We start from the raw sequence: 15421 nt of genomic DNA on the forward strand, positions 1-15421 counted from the left end.
AAATTGGTGAGGCTTTTTATCCAACATTTCCCAGGAAAGGGGGGGTGCAAGTGTTGGGAGGATTGTTCATTGTTCTTAAGATCCAAGGGTCTGGGTCTGTAGTCACCTAGGCAAATTGGTGAGGCTTTTTACCAAACCTTGTCCAGGAAGTGGGGTGCAAGGTTTTGGGAAGTATTTTGGGGGGAAGGACGCGTCCAAACAGCTCTTCCCCAGTAACCAGTATTAGTTTGGTGGTGGTAGCGGCCATTCCAAGGATAACGGGTGTAATATTTTGTACCTTGGGGAAGTTTTGACCTAAGCTGGTAAAGATAAGCTTAGGAGGTTTTTCATGCAGGTCCCCACATCTGTACCCTAGAGTTCAGAGTGGGGGAGGAACCTTGACAACTCCTGACCTATTCAACCCCCCCTGCTCCTTGTCTCCTGCCCGCCCCCTACCGGGACCCCCCCACGCCAAACTGCCCCCCAGGACCTCACCCCCATCCAACTCTCCTGCTTCCTATCCCCTGACTGCCCTGACCACTATCCATACCCCCGCCCCCTGACTGCCCCCCTCAGAACTCCTGACCCTTCCAACCCCCCACTCCTTGTCCCCTGACTGCCCCCTCCCAAGACCCCCTGTCTCAAACCACCCCCTCCCAGGACCCCACTCCCTATCCAAACCCCCTGCTCCCTGTCCCATGACTGGCCTGATGCCTATCCACACCCCTGCCCCCTGACAGGTTCTCCAGAACACCAGAAATTTCTGCCCCTATATCTTGCCTCCCAAGGTGTTCCCTCCACTAGTGCTGACAGCTTCGATATGCTTCATGCCTGGTTGTGCAGAGGCTAACTTTACAGTGGGAGAAGTGAGAGGTGCCTGAGGGGGTTCTGGGCTCAGGGTTGCAGCATTTGCATGGACCAGCTGCTCCCTCCTTTCTCCCAGCACAGGGCATATATTCCTCAGGTGATCAGAGGAATTACAATGGTAGACCCTTCTGGACTCTTCTTTCTTTACAGGAGATTTGGGTCAGGGATTGTAGGAGTGAGGTAAATTAGAACCCTGCCTCTCATCGAGTTTAAACCCCTCTGTCTGTGGTTTCTTCACCACAGCTGCTTGTGTCTGCTCAAAATCATCAGCTAGAAAAGAGATCTCATCCACGGTTTTTGTCATTTTGTCCCTCAGACACTGTTTTACACCATCTTTGCACATGTTTAACAAATGCTCCTGAGCAACAAAGTCGAACATTCCTTCAAAGCTTGTAATACCTTTGCCCCTTTCCCACTTCCCCATCAAATCGTTCATTTTGTTTACATGTCCCAGCCTGCTCGTACCAGCCCCCTCCTGGTGGAGTGGGAGGGATCTGGTGCAGCTTTTCCAGCAAGTCCAATGTGTGTCTCTGCTGTCCCTCTTTCTCCTCAATAATTTGTTCTTTTGGTTCCACAGATCACAGCCTCCTCTCTGGCATCCTCTGCCTGCTTCAGCGCCACAATTCACCTATGTCTGCGAGCTCAGCACCTCCACGTTTTCCACTGTTTCACTGTTTTCACTCATCTTGTTGCTTTTCTGTCCCTACTTCCCTTTCCTGAAATAAACAAGCGGAAACCTTGTTTCCTGGTAACCTCTTTGACTCTGCTTCAGAGCAACCTGGTAACCTCTTTGACTCTGCTTCAGACACCACCCGTAACGTCTCACTAAAACTCTCCACACTAGTGGGTGAAGTGCAAATCTCACCCAGCAGAGCAAGCTGCTCATTTTACCCTGCTAACAGCACCACTGCGATGTACTTCCCCAGGTGCAACCTGGAAGTGGGCTACTCCTGAGCCTTTTCGCATACCAGTCTGGGCCCCCTCTCACACTGTGAGAAGCTGAAAACCCCTCCAGGTCCTGCATTCCCACAAACATTCCCAGGCAGGGACAGACCTAGGTGTGTTACATGAATGCTGTTGCCAACCACCCATGAACCAACAGTAGAAAGGTTCCAGCCAATTCTCCCCAGAGCTGTGTCATCTTGCCCTGATGAGAAGTCAGACCAGGGTAAGTTTATTACCCAGTCTGCCCCTCCCTCAAAGTGTCAAAGTGGAACGAATAATGCACCAGCCCCTGTTCCTGAGAAGATTTCCCTTTATACTTCAAACAACGCTCTGGTTTAGTAAAAAAAAACAACAAAAAAACAGATTAATTAAGTACAAAAAGATAGATGTTAAGTGATTGAAAATAATAACTTTGAAATAATAAGATCAAAGTAGATTATCTAAGAAATAAAGCAAAATCACAATCTGAGGTCTGTACGCTAGACAGTCTATATACACTCAGTGGCAGTCTTTTTGTGCTGCCGAAGCTTTGGGCGCCCACGTGATCACTGGCCGGGCAGTGGCATTCCTCGCTGTGCCCACTTCAGAATTTGCTGCTCTTTGTGTCTAGTAATGTATCCCCAGCAAGAAAGCTTCCAAAAGTAAAACACCACTGATGAGGGCAGCTGTGGGTTCAATATAACCTCGCTCCTGATCTTGTGCTGCCCCGTGATATGGAGCAGCTGCTGGAGACCAGGAGCATTGAAAATGTCAGCCCACAGTTCCTCAGCCCCTGCATTTTGCTTCCATCCCCTGGAGCTGGGGTCCCCATTGTTATATAGATCTGCATCTTTGTAATAAGCCTGCTGCTGCAACATCCCCACAAAGCCTGAGGAAGGGAAGAAGGCAGCCGCTGCTACTCTGTGAACACCCACATCTTTCGAGGAGCCTCCAGCCCTGTCTATGAAGCTGCCACCTGCCCAGCAATCCCTCCCGACAGGTTCATACTGAGCTGGATGCAGTTTGCAGCTGCAGATTGCTAGAGAGTAATGGCCAGGGTCTTCCTTTTACCTGTATTAATAACCAGACTAATGAGCACTGCTTCTTGCTGCACTGTTTAAGAAAGAAGAAAGGAAACAAACAAAGAGTCTACAACACCCCATCACGCTTCAGTCTTCTCATACTCATGCCACACGGAAAGCCAGAACAGGAAAGGGAATTGAATCTCAAAGGAGAAAAAGCAAACCAAAAAACTTCAAGCTGTCTCTGGAGAGACAGACCGTGCTGCCACAACCCCTGACTCCAGTGATTCCGTGTACGTTGCTGTCCTGGGGCAGAAGCTGGTATTTGGAACAGAGGAACTGGATCCAATATTCAGTAACTCACTTGCACCCCTCTTTCCCAGGAATTGAATCAGCCCTCCTGGGATCTTTGCTGCTTGTTTGGAGGGTCAAAGTTCTCCCACCTCAGGCAGGAGAAGAACAGCAGCTCATGTCATGTCCCACCCGCTCCCTCCCTGCTGCCTTCCTCCTGGTCAGCATCCTTGGGCTGCAGGAGGCCCAGTTCTGGATCACCTTCCCTTTCTGCATCATGTATGTCATTGCTGTGCTGGGAAATGTCATTGTTTTCTGCATTATAAAGACTGAGTCGAGCCTGCAAGAGCTGATGCACCTCTTCCTGGCCATGCTGGCCATCACCGACCTGGTTCTATCCACGTCCACCCTGCCCAAAAAGCTGAGCATCTTCTGGCTGGGCTCCAGGGAGATTGCGTTCTACGCCTGCCTCACCCAGATGTTCTTTGTCCACTCCATCTCGTCGGTGGACTCGGGCATGCTCTTGGCCCTGGCCTTGGATCACTACATGTCCATCTGCTGCCCCCTATGGCACTCCAGCATCCTGTCCGTCCCAGCCATAGTGACAAGGGGAAGCCTGGTGCTGGCACGTGGGGTCCTTCTGGTGAGCCCCTTCTCCCTCCTTGTCCGCAGGCTGCCCTTCTTCCAGCGCTGCCTCATCTCCCACTCATACTGTGAGCACATGGCCGTGGTGAAGCTGATGTGGGGATGCTACAGTCAGTGCCATTTATGGCCTGTTTGTGGCTTTTATGCTGGTGAGATTTGATGTGCTTATCTTCTCTGTGTCCTGTGCTATGATCCTCCAGGCTGTGTGAGGCTGCTGCCGTCTCAAGGCCTTCAGCACCTGCACATCTCTCTTGTGTGTCGTCCTGGCGTACTACAGCCCTGGCCTCTTCATCTTCCTCACCCAACCCTTTGGCCTCAATGTTCCCCACCATGTCCACATCCTGGTGGCCAATCTCTGTTGGCCCCCATGCTAAACTCTGTTGTGTATGGGGTGAAAAACAAACAGATCCGGGAGAGGGTGCTCCGTATCTTCCAGCAGAAAGGAATCTGAGCAGTGTGTGCCGATTCAAGCTGGAGGAGAAGCCAGGAGTTCCAGGAGGTGGCCCCTGGACACGCCAAAGGGCTCTGAACAAACCCCAAAGATTCCTCCAGGGTGCTGTGGACAAAGTCATGCACGTTGGAAAACATCATTCCAAATAAGCCAAATATGCGTATAAAATGATGGGGTCTAAATGAGTTTTTATCACTCAGGAAAGCGATCTTCGAGTAATTGTCGATAGTTCTCTGAAAACATCCATTCAATTGGCAGGAACAGTCAAAAAAGGGAACAGAATGTTGGTAATGATTAAGAAAGGGATAGATAATAAGATGGAGAATATCATAAAATCATGACTCGTGTGCAGAAAGTATATACAGAAGTGTTATTTAAGCCTTCTCATAACACAAGAACAAGGGGACACCAAATGAAATGAATAGGGAGCAGGTTTAAAACAAAAAAAAAAGGGAGCTTTCCTACACACAATGCACAGTCAACCTGTGGAACACCTTGCCAGAGGATGTTGGGAAGGTCACAATTATAACAGGATTAAAAAAAAAAAGGACTAGATAAAATCATAGAGGATAGGCCCATCAATGGCTATTAACCAGGATAGGCAGGGATGGTGTCCCTTCCCTCTGTTTGCCAGAAGCTAGGAATGGTCGACAGGGTTTGGATTCCCTCTGGAATACTTGGCATTGGTCACTGTCGGAAGACAGGATACGGGGCTACATGGAGCTATGGTCTGGCCCAGTATGGCCGTTCTTATGATGTAAGCAGTGTCAGGATGAGCTCCACCCTGACATCTGGTGGTGAGGTGTGGCAAGTTGTGGAAAAGAACTTCAGGGGCCGATCTCATTTGCATAGGCACACCCACCACACCTAGAATGAGAACATAGCTGCCCAAATGGTCACTTTGGCTGCTGTGGGATCCCCAGTGTCTCTGTTATTGGGGCAGGAAGAATAAATTGTTATTACCCTGATTATGGGAACTGTGCTTGGAACTGTACGTGGCCTTTTGTTATGATGGAGGGATTCACCATCAACTAAGTAGAACTCGCTAGGCAAGGGCCATGGGTTCCAAAACTGTGTGAATAGAAAGAGTCTGGGGACAAGTATTAATACTTGGTGGCATGGGCCCCTTGGTGAGGGCCTTACATGCTAATTGCACTTTCTCCTCTCTCCACTGTGGAATATCAGATCTAATTTTGATTTCATTAGAAGTCTAGTTATAGGCTGCTGAGCTCACTTTGGGCTGACAGTGCACCAGCACTGGGGCTCCCCTACTATAAGCTGAATTCACCTAAGAGCTGAAATAACTGAGTGTTGTGTTAAGTAGTGGGGGAGCCTGAAAATATATTGTGGAATAGTTTGACACGGAGCAGTGTGTGGATGGCAGGAGCTGCTTGTGGGCTGTGGAGCGGAGCGAAGGAGTTCGTGGGGCGGCTGGTGGAGCAGAGTGCAGCTGAGCGAAGGAGTTTGTGGGGCGGCTGGCGGAGCGGAGCGCCGCTATGGAGCTATGGGGCGGTCAGCTTCAGATCACGTAAGGTGCCTCTTACCCCCGTCCCATTTCCACCCAGGTTGGGAGGTAAAGCTCCGCAGATAAACTTTCGAACTCTGGGGCTGCCCTGACCAGGGACAGAGACTTTTGGGGCATTGGACTTTTGGGACTTTGGGTGATTTGGGGTTGCTGGACTCAAGAACCAAAGGGAAAAGGGCATGCCCCAATTTGCCTGGGGTGGGTTTTTTTTTTCTCCTGGGTTGTGTTATGAATCCTGTTGGTGGTGTTTCCCCAACATAATGCCACATTGTTTCTCTCTGTTATTAAAAGGCTTTAGCTACACTCAGACTATGTGCTTGCGAGAGGGGAAGTATTGCCTCTTGGAGGCGCCCAGCGGGGGGTGGTATATATTTGTCCCAGGTCACTGGGTGGGGGCTCGAGCCGGTTTGCATTGTGTTATTGGAATGGATCCCCTAGATATTGAACCCGGCCCTTGTTGCTGCCAACTCTGACGGGCAGAAGGGTTACATGATCTTGTGTTCACTGAGGCAGGGAATGGTGGGCAGGTATTGTATCGTGTGTATTCGGGATCTCTTGTGCTGTCTAAAGTAAAGGAAATGTTTTAGAAACCCCATTTGCAAGGCCTGGGTCTGTTGCTTTAACAATCCTGTGCCCGGAAAGAGAGAATCTAGAAACAGAGTGCGCCCAATGGGGAGCTATGGCAAGGGCGTGCTGAAGCAATGGGAGAGTCTGGGAGAGCTGAACCACGTTAGGGTGAAGAGAACAGCTTGTGGACCTCTTCACACAGGTTTGGGATCACCCACCCCACTCTCCTTCCACTCACAGTCCCCTAGCATCAAGGAAGCAGCTCCAGGTTTGCTGTCACAGACCTGCGCAAGCTCCCGTGGCTGGATGCCCACCAGATGGGGGCCTCTCGCTCTGAGTTTCTAGTTCTGGGTCTCTAGGCCCAGTCTCAGGGTGCAGCTTCCATTCTAGCGCCTCCTTCTGGGAGCGGGGAGCTGCACACCAAGCGCCAAGGCCCTGAGGCTAGTTTCCTTTGCTCTGTACCTCGGAATGCTTTTCTCCTACGGTACAGAGGAGAATGCAGTCTTTTTCAGGACATGGATGTCTGTCTTATATAAAAATACAAATTAGGATTCAGAGAGCTCCAGTTCTATAGGTACATTGCTGTGACACTCTCTACCCCCAAAGCAAAACCCTGGCACCCCACTTTCACCGCTGTTATATAGTTCCAACAAATCTTGTACAAAATATGTCATGTGAGGTATCTATGGAAACACCGTGGTTTGCTGCATGTGATTATCCTATCTGTGTGTCTGTATCATTTTTGCCTCTGAAGTAACAAATGTTGATGAGCTACCTGTATTTCAAATGTGTTTGCTCCTGTGGTAACTCCCACAAAGTAGTTTAAATCCAGTCTAGCCAGCACATTGTGAATGGATATTTGACTGGGTGGCTCATCGATGAACACAATGGGCCATGGTAGAAGCTTTTCCCCACCTGTAGCCGAAATATGGGTAAAGGCCCCTGCTGTGACTCATCAAAGCATGGAAGGGCATGTGGCCAGCTCATGTGACACGGGACTCCACCTTGTGCCTGTACTTTTCCACTAACTGTGCTGGTATCTCTGTTTGGGACAATGAAGTTCCCTCCACATGGCAGAAGCTAGAAAAGGGGGAAGTGTTATCACCACTTGGTCTCATTCCCCCCACAACTCAACACTTTAGAACACAGCTAGAAGAAAAAAACTTTGACTGGAGAGGTGGTCAGAGGTTGGAAAGGAGAAAGGCAGGGACCTCTTGAAAAGTCCACCAATCAGAACAGATGTGTCCTGAATACAACGAGGCAGGTGATATCGCTGAATACTTCACTAGCTTTGAGACGCTATTTGTGATTCATATGATTCCTGATAACCAGAAGATGCCCACTTTAGTTGCAAAGTTAATTGGTGAAGATCTGGATATAGTCAATAAAATGCTAATTGAGAATCATTTAGATTATTCTAATTTCAAAGAAATGGATTTGAAACAATTTCAGATTACTCCTGAAACATATAGAGTGAAACTGACAAATCCTCAGAGGGGTGCTGGTATGAGTAATGCGGAATATGTGAATAAAATGAAGGATTTGATGGGGAAGTGGGCAAGGAGCAAAGGAGTTACAAGCTTTGAAGGAGTGTTTGATGTTGTTGCTGAGGAACATTTCTTAAATATATGTTAAGATGATGTAACACAGTATCTGTGGGAGAAAAGCATGAAAACTGTGGATGAGATGGCTTCTCTAGGTGATAATTTTGAGCAGACACAAGAATCTATTCTGAATAAAGCACAGACAGAGTGTTTTACACTTGGTGGGAAGCACGTTCCTTTTTACCCCATTCCTCTTTGCTCCACAGAGGGCAAGCAAAAATGCAAAGTCCCCTTACATCCTTACCTCACCCCGGGCATACCAAGACACCAAAGATAAACTTAGACTGAGATCCCTTCTGAACGGGACACTGAGGGAAAAGAAAAAACAGTAAATTAATACATACTGAGGTTCATAGAGCAATTGAACAACCCAATGGATGTTGAACAAACCAAATTGTCCAAGCAAAAGGCATGGTAGAATAAAAATATATGGAAACATCTACCTGGGATAAAAGATTTGGTGATGATGTTAAATCTGATGATGCAAAGTTTGATACTAATAGTAAACCTAACAACAAAGAATTTGGCAGTGATGGTAAATCTGATGAAAAGTTGTAAAATGCATGATTTTTGGGAAAAGCTATTTGCCGTGCTATGAGTAGTAAACAAGAAGACCTATAGTGCTTCTCAGGGGATAGTGCTTCTCAGCCAACATCTGTAAAGAGGTTCAAAGCTTCTCTCAGCAGGGAAAGCATAATAAACCTGGTCTGCTGTGTAAAAGGGGAAACTGAGTCACACCACTTCATGGCCTTGTAGAATATCGTTGTTGAGATATCACCAGTTGGAAAAGCACAATGGTAAACAATGCTGCACAGACATTAATAGAGTTTCTCTAGTGACCCTAAGAAGGCACACTTGCTGACTTTTGAGTTCACTAGCCTGATCTACAAAGTGTTGGAGGGACACAGAACTTTGCAAGAACACCTGTGGGTAACACCACAATGCTTGCAACATTTGGGAGTTGTATGGTCAAAACCCAATTAAGGCATTTGGCACACTGACACTGCATTAGTCATTGAGAAACACTCCTGCAGTAAACTAAGGGGCGAGTTCTGATATTATGTGCTCCAAAGCAACACCCTCGCGTCACCATATTTACCATGGTCATATGATTACAATGTGTTTTATATAAAGTTTGTCCTGTAATGTATCAATGGAAAAGTTATCATTTACAGAACATGATTACCCTATTTGTATGCATGTATTCTTTTTTACCTAAAGTTATGAATATTGACTATGTACCTGTATTTCAAATGTGTTTGCTCTTTGGTAACAGCCACAATGTAGTTCACATCCCATCTAGACAGCATATTATGAATGGACCATTCAAGGTAATGGTGCATTAAGAAACATGATAGGCCTTAGAAGAAGATTATCCCCACCTGATGGATGTTCCTGTGAATGTTGAGCCAGGATATGGATAATGGTCCCTGCTATGAATTATCGAAGCATGCAAGGGCACGTGACCAGCTCATGTGACACTGAACTCCGTCTTGTGCCTGAAGATTTTCACTAACTGCGCTGGGGGCTTTTGCTTGGAAAAATGAAGTTCCCTCCACATGGCAGAAGCTGTAATGGGGGAAAGTGACATTGTCACTTGGACTCACTCCCCCCACAACTCAACACCCGGAACCACCTCAGGGATAAGAACTGAACTGGGTATGTTGTCCCAAGCTGAAGGGGTTTCTATCCTGTGTCTGAAAGATGGGTGGGCTGTTTTTCCCATCAGGGTGAGACACTCCTTGATTCAAATCCTGACTTGCAAATAGATCTTAGATTGCAATTTTGGTTATTTCTTAAGTAACCAACTTTGATTTGTTCTCTAAAACTTATAACGACTTAAAATCCATCTTTCTGTACTTAGTACATCTGCTTTCTATTTATTTACCTAAAACAGTGTGTTGTTTGAAGTACAAAGGGAAATCTGCTGAGGAACAGGGGCTGGTGTATTGTCCTCTCCACATTGAGGGAAAGGGGCAGGGCAGTAAACTTACACTGGTCAGTCTTCTGACAAGGGCAAGACAGTACAGCTCTGATGTAACTGTGTAAGTGCAAGACCCGGATGGGCTTGAAGCTTTTCAGAGCCTCACAGTATGAGAGGGGCCCAGGTTGGTATGTCAGAGTGCTCAGTGGTACCTCTGTTCCAGGTTGAACCCTACAGAAGTCTGTCAGGACACCCCATGAACACACCCTATGACAGTATGAGTCCATTTCCCGCTTATCATGCATTCAGTTACTGATGGAGAGACTGCTGTTATGGCAGGAAACTCAGGACTCTTGGGTTCTGTCTTTCATTCTCTGTTTGACTTTGACCAAGTCATGTCTCCCTGTCCTTCAGTTTACCTATGGATATAATAGGGATATGTTCATAGTGACTTTCCTTTGCTACGTATTTAGAAGATCCTTCAATGAAAGGTTCTATGTGGTATGGTAATAGTTAATGTGAGAATTACTGATCTTTGATCACTTAGTGAAAGTCCCATGTGCCTCCAGAAAGTGTTTGTGTCTCCCCTCAGTCATCTTTCTCCAGATCTGTCTGTCTACTATCTATCCATGCCTCCTGGGCACTTAGCATCAGACCCTAAGAGACCTAGGCACTCTCCCTAGCTTCCTTAGTAATCAACTATAATTTCTATATATACACACCTACACAGAGCAGCCAATTCCTCTCTGACTTAGCACAGAGATCAAGAGTTCTCATTTCCCTTTGGGAAGGTCCCTTAATTGCTGTTTACTGTTGAAGCTGGATAACAAGCACATAGCACGGCAATGGAAAGAGAGGGACTGGCTAGAGAGTGTCTGGTCTCCAGCCTGTTTGCATCCAGACACCGCTTCTCCCCTAGGAGCTGGGCGAACCCCACTGGGATTGCACAGAGCTATATTATAAACAGTGCACATCCCTGTGTCAGCTCTCGGCATGGGATACTACTGCAGATGCTGGGGTGACAGAGGGGTGGGACACGGCTGCCTGAGGGGGATTCCCAGCAAAGAGACTTCCGTCCCAGAAATCACAGGTACCCATCTCTTTCGGTTTGACAAACCAAGTGCAACATACGTATGATGCGACAGAGAGTAGGTCTGAATTCATTTCTGCTCCACACAGCCACTAAACATCCGAGGGTCCTTGCCACAGGTGCTGAATTTGCTCTAGTATCATGGGCCAAAATGCCCCTCTTTACTGTGACCCTCGATTATGGGCTCCAGCCCTAAGGTGGCTTAATTTCAGTGGCACAGTGGATCCTTCAGGATGAAAGTTGTTAGTAGACGTCCAATACAAGGCTAGATTCAGAGGTCGCGAGCCGCAGTTTGCTCAGGCCTCTGTTGCAGCCCTGCTGTCATTTTTTAAATGTAGACAAGCCCTCAAGCAGATATTGCAGAAAAACATCCAGTCTGGAGTAAGAACTGAGTAAAACCTCAAGAGCCAGCTGTGTGTTAATGCACAGACACTGTAACCGCCTCCTCTTGAAATTTAGGGCTTTGGCTGTTAATGGGGTAGGGGAGGGGGTGGGGCTCTTACAAGCACCACCAACTATGGCCAACTATGGCCAATCCATTTGTGAATCCCGTTCTGCTAAGCTCTTTGCTCCAATAATGTCTGTGGCAAGGAGTTCCACAGGCCAAATATGTTTTATGTAACAAGTTTTCTTTTATCAATTTTATATGTTCAGCTTTTCAGTGTAATTGAATATTCCCTTGTTTGTGTGTTATGAGACAGAATAAATATAAATGCCTGGACTACTTTCTATATTGATAGATTCCTCGGGTTTATAGTCAGAGGGGACCATTAGATCATCCAGTCTGACCTCCTGTGTAAGACAGGCCATTACATTTCTCCCAGTTACCCCAGTATTGAGCTCCATAACTTGTGTTTGAATAAGACCTGGTCGACACCAGGATTTGATATCATGGAATCAAAAGAGCAACAGAGTTAAAAGGTGCTACAAGGATCAGCTAGTCTAACCTCTGCCTAGATGCAGGATTTGTTGTGTCTAAACCACCCCAGACAGATGACTATCCAGCCTCCTGTTGAAAACCTCTAATGAAGGACTTTCCACAACCTGCCTGGGCGTCTGTTCCATTGTCCTCATGTTCTTACAGTTGGGAAGTTTATCTGAGATTAAATCTAAATCTGCTGTGCTGTAGTTTGAACCCATTGCCTCTTCCCTGCCCCATGTGGCAACAGAGAACAACTTTCCTCCATCTTTTTTATGGCAACCTTTCAAGTATCTCCAGACCGCTCTCAGGTCCCCCCAAAATCCTCCCTTTTCCAAACTGATCATACCCAGTTTCTTCAGCCTTTGCTCGTATGGCTTCCATTCCACCCTGTGGCTCATCTTTGTCACTTGCTCTGGATCCTTTCCAGTTTCTCTACATCCCTCCTATATATTGGAGAACCAAACTGGGCACAATACTCCAGCTGAGGCCTCACCATCACCAAGCGAATGGCTACTCTCCCCTCCCGTGACTGGCATGCTAGGCCTCTGCTAATGCAAATGAAAAGTGCATTTGCTCCTTTTTGCAATCGAAAAAAAAATCACACCCCTCAGAGATATAGCTAGAGCAACCTAACCCTGGTATATACAGCAAGAAGTCTACTGAAGAATTCTTCATCGAAAGAGCTACTACCTCTCAGAGAGGTGGATTAACTACACTGATAGGAGTACCCCCACCGAAGTACCCACAGGGTTCTTGGTGGTGGAAATGGGGTCACTTTTGAAGATAACATCCAACTTCTTATAAAAATGGCAGCTCTGTGGCACAGCAACACAGATACTGTTTGCCTCCCCTGCCTTCTGGTACGCGTGCCTCAGGTCCTTCCCCTTTGCTGTGCACTGCAGGGTGTCCTGATCACAGCTCTTTTCCCACAAGCTGCATGAAATCTGCCCTTAGGTATCGCAGTTCCTAGGGCTGGAGCGCAGATGGGACTGCACAGCCTCCTCTCCCCAAATACGGAGCAGATTCAGGAGCTCCACAGTGGCCCAAGCGTGGAGCTGCCATGGCCACCTGGGAAAGTGTGGTGTGAGCACTCCACACCCAGCAAACGGGAAGATTAATTTTAAAATTCCTGAGCCTTTAAAGGGGGAAGGCTGGAAGCTGTTCACCTCGTTGGAGGGGAGAGGAGTTGAAACTGTTCACCACAGCAGTCAGGATGGGTAATGTTGGATGCCTTGTGGAGCCCATTTCAGCAATAAAATAAACAAAAATTTTCCGTAAAAAGCCTTAAACCTCCTCTCAAAGTGGTTATATTCTGTCACTGAAACTGAGCAGTTCCATTGTTGAAAGTGGCTTTGCAGTGTGTACACCGCCGCTGTTTCTTCATCAAAAACTGCTTTGAGCGAAAAAAAACTTGGTAGTATAGATAAGGTCTAAGGACCAATGATGAATAACCAGTATCCACACTTGTGTTTCCTACTGGTGCCCAGTAAGGTTTCCCACACCACGATGAGTGGGAATTATTGAGGCAGAGAGCACCATAAAATATGGAATTCAGATTAGTAAGGTCATTTGTTCATAGTTCATTTCTCTGAATTATTAAAATATCATTTTTCAGTGTGTGAAGGGCGACCAATCTGCTTCACTCATGAGAACAGCCCCCAGTAGTACATGCAGTGTCTCATTTAACACTGTCTCTCCATCCAGGTAGTTTTACTGCGACCATCACTCTGGGCATCTACAGGAAGTCATGGAAACACGTGGTACAAGCAGGAGAGAACTTCTCTCCTACTCTATGTCAGATTCCAACACAACCGACTGCACCAACCCCTCCACCTTCATCCTGCTGGGCATTCCTGGCCTGGAGGCAGCCCATGTCTGGATCTCCATCCCCTTCTGCACCATGTTCGCCATCGCCGTCTTGGGGAACTTAACCATCCTCTTCATCGTGAAGACGGAGCCGAGCCTCCATGAGCCCATGTACTATTTCCTCTGCATGCTGGCTGTTACCAACCTGATCCTGTGCACGTCCACCCTGCCCAAAATGCTGGCAATCTTCTGGTTCAATTCCAAGGAGATCAATTTCAGTGCCTGCCTCACCCAGATGTACTTCACTCACTGCTTCTCAGTGATGGAGTCTGGAATCTGTGTGGCCATGGCATTGGATCGCTATGTGGCCATCTGTGATCCCCTGAGACATTCCACCATCCTGACAAACCCTATGGTGGCCAAGATGGGCCTGGCCGTGGTTCTGCGCAGCAGCATAGTCGTACTGCCCTTTCCCTTCCTGGTAAGACAGTGGCCGTATTGCACAACCAACATCATCCCCCAGCCGTACTGTTTGCACATAGCCTTGGCGAAGCTGGCCTGTGCCGACACCCATGTCAGTACTTTCTACGGACTCTTTGTGACATTCTGTGTGATGGGTCTGGATGGGATTTTTATCGCTGTGTCCTATACCCAGATCCTCAGGGCCATATTCAGCCTCCCCACAAAGGACGCCCGGCTCAAGACATTTGAAACCTGCGTCTCCCACCTCTGTGTCATTTTAGCCTTTTACATCCCACGTTTTTTCATCTCCCTCATGTACAGATTTGCCCAGAATGTGCCCCTTCATTTCCACATTCTCATTGCCAACGTGTACCTCCTGGTGCCCCCCATGCTAAACCCCATCATCTACGGGGTGAGGACCAAAAAGATCCGGGTAAGACTGCTCCGGCTCCTTACTCATAAAGGGGCCTAAAGTGTCCTTCATGTGCTCTGAATCTGAGAATGAGCTCCATGCAGAGTTGTCTGGTGACATGGTGCTGGGCCCCCTTCCCTGAATCACTTACTGGACAGTCAAATTGACATTAAATCCTTTCTTGGACTTACTGTGCTGTGTCAGTGTGACAAACTGAGGAATCGGTTTGTGTATAGCTCATAGGATTGCCACCATTCTAATTGTTTTTAACTTGACCTCTGAGGCCCCGCATCCTGCCCAGTCTATTCCCCAAAGCCCTGCCCCCTGCCCCACCTCTTTCCACAAGGCAGCTTTCCCTGTTCCATCTCCCGAAAGGCCCCGCTCGCTTCTCAGCCTCTTCCTCCCGTGCCCCGCCCAAGCTACGCCTTTCCCCCCAAAGCACCATGCTGTTGCTCGCTCCCCTCCTTTCCAACCCCATCCACTTGCTGGATCATCTCCACCATCCTCCCCTCCCCCACCGCAATCTGGGCTCCCCATGCTGCAGGGCTGGGATGGGATCTGGTGCAGCCTGGCAAGGAACCTGCATTGAGTACAGTGAGGACACAGTGCTGGGGCTGACAGGCCTGTCTGGAGCACAGAGGGAAGCCAGGAAACCCTATAAAATCAGCTGAGCTTTGGGAGCAGGACTGTGAGGCAGGCAGCCGAGATTGTGCACCATAAAGCTTGTGGGCCCCGAAAGCTCAGCTGTAAAGTTCTGAGGAAAGAGACTATTGTGTGGCTTATTTCCTTAGCTTTCAGCAATGGTCTTAAGTTGCAGTGGGGGAGCTCTAGGTTGGATATTAAGAAACACTATTTCAGTAGTGGAGGGGGGGGTGAAGCACTGGAATGGGTTACATAGGGAGGTGGTGGACTCTCCATCCTGAGAGGTTT

The 15421-nt window shown here is 47.8% G+C and overlaps 1 protein-coding gene and 1 pseudogene across 1 annotated transcript; both read left to right on the forward strand.

Moving 5' to 3' along the window:
• The first annotated feature begins 3261 nt into the window (after positions 1-3261).
• LOC140913852 (olfactory receptor 52R1-like) lies at positions 3262-4179 on the forward strand (annotated as a pseudogene).
• Positions 4180-13603: 9424 nt separating this feature from the next.
• Positions 13604-14551, forward strand: LOC140913953 (olfactory receptor 52R1). The gene has a single exon (XM_073350769.1). It carries the CDS (start codon positions 13604-13606, stop codon positions 14549-14551), a length of 948 nt encoding a protein of 315 aa, XP_073206870.1.
• The last annotated feature ends 870 nt before the right edge of the window (positions 14552-15421 follow it).

The sequence above is a fragment of the Lepidochelys kempii genome, chromosome 1 (genome assembly GCF_965140285.1).
Source record: "Lepidochelys kempii isolate rLepKem1 chromosome 1, rLepKem1.hap1, whole genome shotgun sequence".
NCBI lineage: Eukaryota > Metazoa > Chordata > Testudines > Cheloniidae > Lepidochelys > Lepidochelys kempii.

Bases quoted from the DNA above. Each gene is read 5' to 3' on its own strand.
- LOC140913953 (XM_073350769.1), top strand. From the start codon at position 13,604: ATGTCAGATTCCAACACAACCGACTGCACCAACCCCTCCACCTTCATC.